The sequence below is a fragment of the Pseudogymnoascus verrucosus genome (assembly GCF_001662655.1).
Source record: "Pseudogymnoascus verrucosus strain UAMH 10579 unplaced genomic scaffold scaffold_15, whole genome shotgun sequence".
In the NCBI taxonomy this organism is placed as follows: Eukaryota; Fungi; Ascomycota; class Leotiomycetes; order Thelebolales; family Thelebolaceae; genus Pseudogymnoascus; species Pseudogymnoascus verrucosus.
Window position 1 is genome coordinate 505,405 of NW_017263666.1, and position 9,542 is coordinate 514,946.

A 9,542-nucleotide genomic window follows, 5' to 3' on the forward strand; every position below is an offset into this window, starting at 1 on the left:
CGATGCTGGCCGGTAGCTAAACAGCGTTGGGTTTCGCTGTGTCTGGGCCTATATATCTTTGATAAGAGGACCCCTCTTGCAGAAAGAGCTTGATGGAGCATGTTGAAGATGGGATAGTTTAATAAAACTATATGTCGGGTTATGGGCGGTGGATGTGGAAGCCTGTTCGTTCACGAATGGCAGGTGATAACAATATATATATGTGCCAGTGGTCACCACTACGAGTAGTGCCTTCCTATAACAATAGCATGCCACTAACGTAAGGTACGTTTATTTAGTTTGGTGTTAAATGACTATAGTCCGTACTAAAGCAGAGTCTAATTTTCTTACCTCTTACTTCCCGCGTTTAATTTACGTACAGAACCACGAACGGCGCTAATATGTCACCGATAATGGCATGTATTATACCCTTCTCTAGCACATTTATTGGCAAACTGCTGGCAATTAATATATCAGGCTTATGCCATCTGTGGATGACTCACTTCATAGTTAATTTTACTAACCCATTCAGGTTGTGCAGGGTATCAGATACGGATACCACACAGGGCTGGACATTGGGCCAATATCAGCATCAGTGATTCTTCATAGAATTACCCTAACTATTCAAGAGACCTTACATCGCTGTATATGTTCAAAGTAATCATTCTAATAGCTTGTCAGATATTTGAACACGAGTAATACCTGACATGAAAATAGACGAGCCGAGTTAGTCGCCATCGTCTTAGCCAGGACAACAGAAACCCCCCGGTTTCTATCCTATTGTTCTGCCGCACCATGTGCAAGAAGGAGATCCATGATGTCATCCTCATAACAATTCTGTGCAGCCTTTAGGGCGCTCCCATACTTACCTCCTTTAGCATTGACGTCAGCCCCATGTTCTAAAAGGAGCTTGACTACTTCTTCTGAACCGTATGGTGATGGTGATGCTGCTGCCTGTAAGGCAGTGCCATAGAATCCGCCTTGGGCGTTGACATTAGCCCCATGATCTAGAAGCAGCTTGACAATGTCTTCTGACCCCGTTGTTGCTGCTGCTTGTAAAGCACTTCCAAGGTGTCCACCTTCAGCGTTAATATCCGCTCCATGTTCTAGCATGAGCTTGATAATGTCCACCAATCCTCCTGAAGCTGCTCCTTGTAAGGCATTGCCGTACTCTCCGCCTTTAGCGTTGACGTCGGCCCCCTTTTCTAGTAGCAGCTTGACTATTTCTACAGAGGCCCAATATGATGATGCTGCAGCTTGTAAGGCAGTGCCATACTTTCCACCTTGAGCATTAACGTCAGCCCCATGCTCTAGAAAAAGTTTGACTAATTTCTCTGATCCATCCCTTGCTGCTGCTTGTAAGGCATTGCCATACAGCCCGCCTTGACACTTAACGTCCGCACCCCGTTGTAGAAGTAGCTTGGCTACCCCTTCTTGTCTACAGGCTGCTGCTGCTTGTAGAGCAGTGTCAAATTTTCCACCTTGCGCGTTAACATTAGCACCCAGCTCTATGAGTAGCTTTACTATTCCTTTATTTCCAGAAGATGCTGCCCCCTGTAAGGCGTTGCCATACATTCCACCTTGAGCATTAACATCTGCGCCTAGCTTTAGAAGGAGTTTCACCATTTCTTCTGATCCGCTTTGTCTTCCCATTGCTGCTCCTTCCAATGCATTGCCATAGCCTCCATCTTGGGCGTTGACGTCAGCCCCATATTCTAGGAGAAGCCTAACTATTTCTTCCCTCCCCCTACACGCTGCTGCTTGTAAGGCATTTCCATGATATCCACCTTGACCGTTGACATTAGCCCCAAGTTCTAGGAGCAGCCTTATTACTTTTTCTGAGCTAGAACATGCTGCAGCATGTAAGGCAGTTTCACCATATCTACCTTGGGCGTTGATGTCAGCCCCCTGTGATATAAGAAGCTCCACTATTTCTTCTGAGTTTCCATGTAACGCAGCTAGAAGGGCAGTGTGATAATGTCCACCTTGAGCGTTAACATCAGCCCCATGTTCTAAAAGGAGCATGACTATCTCTTCTTGTTGGCCTAATGATGCTGCTGCTTGCAGGGCGTTGCCAAAATACCCACCTTGCGCATTAACATCTGCTCCCCGTTGTATAAGCAGCTTGATTATTTTATCTCCGCCATGATATGCTGCAGCTTGAAGTGGGCTACCAAAAGAACCTGGCGCTTTGATTAGTTGACAGTTGATCTGAGCGTCAAGTTGCTTAGTATCCAATTCTTTCAAGTAGAATGACAAAACCCGTTGATATCTATTTGCAGAGATGTAATACACAGGATTTGCTGAATAAGGATCCGGATTGATCGATGGATGGTAAGAATACGTCAATCCGATGTGACACATCCGTATCATGCTAAGGAAGCTGTCCGTGTTTGGTTTAAGGGCAAGAAGCACCTTCTCCTTTAACGGAAGCGTCCAAAGCTCCTCATCAAGATCTTCCATATGCTCCGCCCAGTATGAATTTGCGTACTTCCAGATAGGGAAAAGCTTCTGGTAGTTGTCTTTCGTTACGTCTTTAACTTGGCTAGCGTATAGATGGTAGCAAATACAGGACTCGGCCATAAAATGGTTTGCTTCATCTTTGTGCAACGCATATCTTGAGACTTCTTCTATTGGATTTAGTCTTAGATTAGTTGAAAAGAGAAACTCCTGGACCGAAAAATGCGAGAACTTAATCCACAGCCTATATCCAACATTGCCGCGTCGGACTTGCTCTTCCTCACGAAGCAAGCCGGGTAGCAACTTCAGCAATCCTTTTGGTTTTTCAAGCCCTTTCATTCTTTTTCGTGGATCAAATGGAGATTCTGCCCTTGGGTCAATGACTGCTGCTTCGGCGAGCATTTTGGGACTTAATGGTTCCTTAGACATTGCGATCCATAGAAGAATTCGATAGACTATTGGATAATACCGAGAGTCAATACTCTTGAGCATACGGATATACGTCTCGTCAAGACCTTGTGGCAAATTTGCCAGGAGTTTAGGTATATCTTCCCCTAGACTATTTTCTATCTCGATAAGCTGAAGGGCTACATATTGAAACCTGAACTTAAATTAGTGTTCTGTAACAACTATAGAAACATTTCATATACGTACATGCCATCGGCCTTCTCAAGCAACAAACTCCTTGCGAGTGTCTTTGTGTCATCCGACATGTTGTCAAATTCGGGAGAATCGAGCTTCTGCTGCAAATAGATATCCATATCGTGGTTCACTGCGTCACGAAATTCAAACAGATCGATCTTCTCTTCTGAAGCAAGAGGCATTCTATCCAAGGCAGCCTCGATATCTGGCTCTTTCCGGCTCGTAACAAGAATATGCACGTTAGGGGGTGAACATTTTTGAAGCTTGACCAAACTTTTCATCAAAGTCGCTCTCGTACTTTTCGACGTTGTACACTCATCTAAGGCGTCGATAATTAAGTAGACGGCGTTAAATCCCTCGACTGCGTTCCATAGTGCACCCTCAAGATGCTCTAGCGTAGGACGAGCCCCTTTATCTCGGAAAGTAGACCCTAGGTTATTCAGCCAGGCTGGGCTGTCTGGTCTTGCTCCACACAGCTGTCTTATCATTGAGCTGAGCATTCTAGATGCGTCTTGTTCCGGCTGCTCAGTGAAGCTGAAGTAGTAGTAAGCAAGCGCTTTATATGGCGAATTTTCACAGGAGCCTGTAAGGCTGTGAATCGCAGGGGCGCTACATGTATGGTCAGCTATATCGATTGTAAAAGCTAATAATACGATTGATACATACCTTAAGTATGATTTTCCAGATCCAGCTAGGGTACCTGTTAATATTGTCTCATATATGGCAGGTATTCTCAGGACATACCTTTTCCATAAAGCCAAAGGAAAGAACTTTGTTTTTTCTTCCAATCATGGTAGCGGTTATTTTCAATTAACCAATCGCCAGTCGATTCCTCATGCCTGCTCCAGATGTCGTTGTATCTTGCAGAAAAATCTTCCGACGATAGCCATTGTAGGAGACCCAGCCGAAACTTGTCATTTTGTGCCTTTTCAGTGACCTCTCTTATGCGGCGAATCTCATTGGACATTGGATCAAGATAGTTCATATGTTCACTGTGGCGCTTTTTTTCCTTGTTCCACTGATCTTGTAACTTGAAATCTCTCCACTGCGTTTCGATTTCGCCCATGCGTTCTTTCTGGACGTCAATAGCTGTCGATAACTCATCCCAATCGGTCCAGATAGCCATATCACGTATGATTCTCCCTCCAGTGCGATACGAAAGATGGCAAAGGCAGGTAGCCTGAAACGTGAGAATTTTGACGTATAGTATCTTTAGTTCTTCCCGATAACTTATATGTACTGTCAAGTTTGCCTCCTTTCTTTCCGTGTTGTCATCGTAGCTATTCCGGTACAAAGCTTCTCTAATTGAGCATTGGCGTAGTAGAGCAGCAATGCCCTCAAGGCACTTTGCTCGTGCGGCTTCTTGCTCCCCAGGATTCAACACAAGCTATCCGTGTTAGTATGATTTCTTTTCTTAATATTCGGTGTACTGTAGCATGGAGTGGATGCGCCAGGAAACCAAAGGAACCTTACCGGCAACAAGAGACAAACACCAGCCCAAGCAACAGAAGAATAAGGCGAAGCCTGCGCTGCCTTACCGATATACTCTTTCGCCCAATCTATCACTCCAACAACTGGCTCAATCAGGTCCTTTACAGCAAATTGATTGTTTTGAAACCCGATCTTCCACTGTCCACTTTCCAGTTCGTCAATCTTCTTTTCTAGTAGTACTTTCATCATCTGGGCCCTCTCACACTTTTCGAAGCTTGGAAGCCCCACAGAAGATGAGGAAGCGGTGAGTCTCTTTTCGTAATCCTCGAATAGGGCGGTATTCTTCCGAAGTTCATCCCATGCTTCGTTCCATAGCTCAGAAATCGGAGCCTCGGTTGCGGTAGCGAACGTATCCAATCCCGAGTTTGGGTTAGGTGTGGTGACAGGCACCGCGGATGACGAACCTGGAGCTGCATTTCCTGGGAAACATCTAGTAAGTACCAGTTGACAGTTTCTCATAGCTCTGTCGCTGAGCTCCACCCTACCCAGTAAACCCATTACAGCCCCGCGGTGTTGGAAACTCACCTGTGAGTGTGGTCACACTATTGGACGCAGATGCCGAACCATTTGTCGGGTTCTTATTCTTGGAAATTAAACTTCGGAAACGAAAACGGTCTTTCGTAGCCACATTTGGTGTTGGAGGTTGAGGATTATTCTCAGCGCCCCGGCCCGTTATTGTGGGGCTAGTCTTGGAGCCAGCCATTGCTCTGAAATCTAATAAAAACCAATGCCGTGGTAGTAGCTAGTTTACCTCTGTTAGGTTTAAGATAATGAGGTTTACGGTTCAGTAGAGGATCCCCCCCGTCTCCAAGAAACCCATATCGGACCGCGGGGTAATCCTTCGACATAAAAGCCCAAAAATAAACTGTGGCTATTGGCCAATAAGAAGAGTCTTACAATATACCATAGTGACATGTAACTTCCATCAACCACCAACTCCACAAATACCAGCACCGCGCGAGTGTCGATCTTTTAGATCTCCGCTGGTGGAAACACAAGTGTACAATTTATCCGGATTGGAATGGGGGTTCCATCTCGGATTTTAGTTGACGGTTCTCGCACGAGCTGTCACATCCAGTATGTTCGAACTGGCGCTGTATTGCCGGTGGTACCCCGCGGAGATACCACAAGCAAGGGCAGTTCGAGCATAATATGCTCGATGGAAAAATCGCATGCCCAAAAAGCACGTCGAGTGTAATATTTATGATGATTGGACAGGTTGTGTAACAGGAACAGGGCGAATAACCCAAACCCTTGTGTTTAGTTTATTGCACTCCACATGTTAAGCGCCCGAACCATGTTCGGTGTTTTTTGACAAACAAATAAGAAAGGAATAATACGTGGGGGGGTGTTGCCTATTGTAGCCTCCTGGGGTGTTGTGCATGTGCATAACAGCCGCACGACTTTCCCGCTCGCTCCTAGCTTTGAAATATATATATGTGTCGTCTCCTAAGATTACCCACAGGTCAATTCTAGTGTTGCAAGTGTGCAAAAGGATACATTACGCACCTTTGTCAGCTTCCAGATCTCAAGTTAGAGAGAAACCACTACCGCCAAGGCTAGCCTCGTCCTTGAAGAGTCATCTACTTGCTCCTCCTTCGATTACTTGGATACCAAATCCGAATCATCGCAGTGAGCGATGGAACCTGGCGAATTGGAGAAGCATACTACGAATGAGGACCTGTTGGGTGGTATCTTGGCTACCCTCAAGCCTGTCGAACTTCTCTTGTCTCAGCAGAACCACCCCCGCCCTTCTGGTCTATCCGAGGACAGCGCCCACGATTCCGGAGATGCAGAAAGACACAGTGACAGAGAAGATGATAAGAACGAAGGGCAAAGCGGCAATGAGCAAGAAGGCGAGGGTGGAGTAAACGAGGAAAATCAAGAAGACGAGAAGGAAGCAGACGATGCGAATCAAGCAGACGAGAATGAAGCAGAAAACGAGAACCAACAACATGACGACGAAGCAGAAGAGTGGACTTCTTGGGGAAGAAAGGGCGATGTAGAAAGTGTGGCGGAGCCTGCCATGTCTAATATCGCAAATATGCCCGAATTTGGGGAGGTTATTGGATTTGGCGACAGAATACCGCATAACCCAACTTACCCCTTGCTATTTAGCCAGGCCTTCCTGGAGGGATTTGAACCAGACGAGGTAAAACGTAGAATAGGGGTTATTGCGAAATATTTAGAAACAGTATCACAGTTGGACGGTTTGGTGAAGCTTGATATTATTGATTTCCCAATAGTGGACGAGTTGTACAACACACGTTCCGGTACAATACGTAAGTCATTAGTCGCCATCAACGATTATCCTACTAATCAAATGAAGTTAACAATAATCTTCATCCTAAATATGAAGGACAAAAATGCCCTATACAATATTCTATGGCATGGTTTTGGGTTAACGAATCTACAAAATATCACAGGATACTGTCTGAATATTACCCTACTTTAAGATCTCACCACTGACTTTGTGTAGCCGGTTGGAAGGAGCCTCTGAAGTGGCTAAGAAGATTAAGTCCACGTTTGCTCACGAGATTTGCCCTTTAATTTTTTCACGCCCGAATATTTGGAGTTACCATCTTATCGACGTAGTTGATCTCCATATTGAATGTGCAGAACGGCGCAGAAGTATTAAACGTGTTGTTGTCTTGGGCGGATATATATTTCACACGACGTTTTTCCAACTATGCCAGTCGCATACTGAGTCAGATTCCTGGTCTACTGGTCGTATATATTCTATTAGCGATTTTGGTGGGAAACTGTTCAGGAAAGCATGCATTACAGTGAGATGAAAGCAAAATAACATATCCCATGAAGCCGTGGCTTCATGGGATATGTTATTTTGCTTTCATCTTACAAGACAATCTAACTCTGTTAATTAGATTCATTTTTCTCGAGAAACTCGACAGACAGGAGGCAGATGGACTATAACTATATTAGCACCATCAAATTTCTATGGTAGTGGCGATCATATTCAATATTTGCGCTTTCCTGCCGTATACGGTAGCCATGTGATAGATACAATGATGGAGGTGATCACCACAGCCGTCAACATCATTGTTGATCATTGGCAGAAACTCTACGATGAAGTTCAAAAAGAATGTGATGGCGAAAACATCAGTTTTATGGATGGCGAAAAATATGTGCATCTGCTATACGACGACAGCAATTTTCGGAGATCTAGATTCTACTTCTGGGCTATTGGATGTTTGAGTTCATTTGAGCAAAGCGTAGCAGAGACGTTGTGGGAACTATCGATGTTTCGAACAGAAGCTCGCGAGAAGGTCGAGCGTCGTAGGGGGGTGATCGCTAGAAGTGAAAAAGTCGAAGCAACCTATCAGCAAGCGATAGATGATTTCGATCAAGCCTACAAGAATCTTGATGGCATTCGTGATCAGCTAGTGAAGAAGCGGGACGAGATGAAAGTATTGCGAGATGGGGTATGTCTCCAAATAAGTAATTCTCTTGAGACTCGGGCGACTCAAAAGTCCTTCTGGGGTAGGGATTGTGCCGCGCAACCGATCAAATCCTAGAGTGTATAATTTTAGAAATTATACTATCTACCCAGCAAACCCCTATGGAATTTTTTGGGCCGGACGAGTACCGCGATTCTCCAGCTAACTATTCTAGCTTTTTAGTGCAAGCGGCGTCATGGAAAGCCGGCAGTCTCGAATTCTTGGAGAGAACGTTCAGCTGCTGGCTTTCGTGACAATATTCTTTCTTCCCTTAGCTTTTAGCGCAGTAAGTGGCTCATTTTATCTTTTTATACAAATACTAAACAATCTAGTCACTGTGGAGCATACCTGGCGTTAATGAGAAATACCCTGGAATCGTGATACCAGGCGCATTTGCCGCTATCATCGGTTTCATCACCTATTTCATCGTATTCAATTTGAACCTACTCATATCAGGGCTTCGGCGCCTGTTTTCTGTCCCCCGCAGTATTCTACTGGCGAGGATGGCGAATGAAAAGGATAATTCAAAATACGACTCAGAAGACAACCCACAAGGCGATCCAGAGGGTAGCTCAGTAAAAAACACGACGAGTGCACGGAGCTCAGTGAACAACTCAACGAATGTACGCAACTCAGTGAGCAACTCGATGAGGGAAGTCGGATCAGTAAACAACTCAAGACATGAGGGCAGATCAGTGAACAACTCAATAAATGAGGGCAGCTCAGTGAATAACTCAACAAATGAAGGTGGCTCAGTGAACAATTCTACGAGGGAGGGCAGCTCAGGGAATAACTCACGGATTGATGGCAATGGAAAGAAGAAAATAATTGTGGTAAATGACAAATTATCTACAGATTGGCCAAAGAGGGCCAAGGCTTTTGAGGTATTCCCACGCCAAGATGAGGGACCTAGACCCTCAAACTGGCTGCTTCTTTTTTACGCCATTCGATTACTTGTTTTAAAAACCTTTGATCTTATCATTGGTTTTTTGGCATGGCTTCGGGAAGTTATTGCATCTGACCCCTCAAACCAGGTAAGTAAGCTAAGAATAAAACAAGAAACATCTGATTAACAAGTCACAGGATCCCGATACTGAAATGGCAAACCGCCCTACACCCAGAAGGTAGAGTTTTCCGTTCGTATGGGACTCTTGTTTCAATTTGCGGGAGAATACTCGTGGGGCTTAAAGGCTGGTGGAAGTTATCGTGGGCAAAGGTCAACGAGGGGGTGATAAATCATTGTTATTTGAAATATTTACAACAGCTATCTGTCAATTAACGGCTTCTGATTACCTGGGGCTATGAGTATCATATCGTGACCCTTCTTGAGCTAGTTACTGAAATGATACTAAAAAAAAAAATTATATTACCTTAAACCTCAGTGTTGCCCGAGTACTACTCAGAGTACTACTCAGAGATCTTCGAGTAGAGTACTGTTTTTTGGGCTCGAGTAGAGTAGTACTCGAGTAGTACTCGAGTACTACGAGTACTACTCGAGTATAAAAATGAAAA

General features: G+C 44.7%; 3 protein-coding genes across 3 annotated transcripts; 2 read left to right on the forward strand and 1 right to left on the reverse strand.

The window, feature by feature from the left end:
* Window positions 1-579: 579 nt before the first annotated feature.
* On the reverse strand, window positions 580-5,452 carry VE01_05117 (uncharacterized protein). Its single transcript, XM_018274583.2, has 6 exons — window positions 5,098-5,452; window positions 4,555-4,991; window positions 3,826-4,468; window positions 3,748-3,772; window positions 3,094-3,690; window positions 580-3,040 (listed from the first exon to the last, which is right to left on the reverse strand). Exons 1-6 carry the CDS (start codon window positions 5,273-5,275, stop codon window positions 757-759), a joined length of 4,164 nt encoding a protein of 1,387 aa, XP_018131494.1. The 5' UTR covers window positions 5,276-5,452; the 3' UTR covers window positions 580-756.
* An 85-nt stretch (window positions 5,453-5,537) lies between these two features.
* On the forward strand, window positions 5,538-7,395 carry VE01_05118 (uncharacterized protein). Its single transcript, XM_059463671.1, has 3 exons — window positions 5,538-6,854; window positions 6,902-7,004; window positions 7,052-7,395. The coding sequence occupies exons 1-3, from the start codon at window positions 6,212-6,214 to the stop codon at window positions 7,365-7,367; spliced, it is 1,062 nt and encodes a 353-aa protein (XP_059319795.1). The 5' UTR covers window positions 5,538-6,211; the 3' UTR covers window positions 7,368-7,395.
* Window positions 7,396-7,444: 49 nt separating this feature from the next.
* VE01_05119 (uncharacterized protein) lies at window positions 7,445-9,412 on the forward strand. Its single transcript, XM_018274585.2, has 4 exons — window positions 7,445-8,015; window positions 8,206-8,316; window positions 8,363-9,064; window positions 9,114-9,412. The coding sequence occupies exons 1-4, from the start codon at window positions 7,599-7,601 to the stop codon at window positions 9,156-9,158; spliced, it is 1,275 nt and encodes a 424-aa protein (XP_018131545.2). The 5' UTR covers window positions 7,445-7,598; the 3' UTR covers window positions 9,159-9,412.
* Window positions 9,413-9,542: the final 130 nt, after the last annotated feature.

Excerpts from the sequence above, each read along its gene's own strand:
- VE01_05117 (XM_018274583.2), bottom strand. The coding sequence starts at position 5,275 with ATGGCTGGCTCCAAGACTAGCCCCACAATAACGGGCCGGGGCGCTGAG. Across the intron at positions 3,773-3,825 it reads CCTTTGGCTTTATGGAAAAG|CTGGATCTGGAAAATCATAC; the intron begins GTATGTCCTGAG and ends CAGGTACCCTAG. Across the intron at positions 3,041-3,093 it reads CTTGAGAAGGCCGATGGCAT|GTTTCAATATGTAGCCCTTC; the intron begins GTACGTATATGA and ends ATTTAAGTTCAG.
- VE01_05118 (XM_059463671.1), top strand. The coding sequence starts at position 6,212 with ATGGAACCTGGCGAATTGGAGAAGCATACTACGAATGAGGACCTGTTG. Across the intron at positions 6,855-6,901 it reads CACACGTTCCGGTACAATAC|TTAACAATAATCTTCATCCT; the intron begins GTAAGTCATTAG and ends AATCAAATGAAG. Across the intron at positions 7,005-7,051 it reads ACAAAATATCACAGGATACT|CCGGTTGGAAGGAGCCTCTG; the intron begins GTCTGAATATTA and ends GACTTTGTGTAG.
- VE01_05119 (XM_018274585.2), top strand. The coding sequence starts at position 7,599 with ATGATGGAGGTGATCACCACAGCCGTCAACATCATTGTTGATCATTGG. Across the intron at positions 8,016-8,205 it reads TGAAAGTATTGCGAGATGGG|CTTTTTAGTGCAAGCGGCGT; the intron begins GTATGTCTCCAA and ends TAACTATTCTAG. Across the intron at positions 9,065-9,113 it reads CATCTGACCCCTCAAACCAG|GATCCCGATACTGAAATGGC; the intron begins GTAAGTAAGCTA and ends AACAAGTCACAG.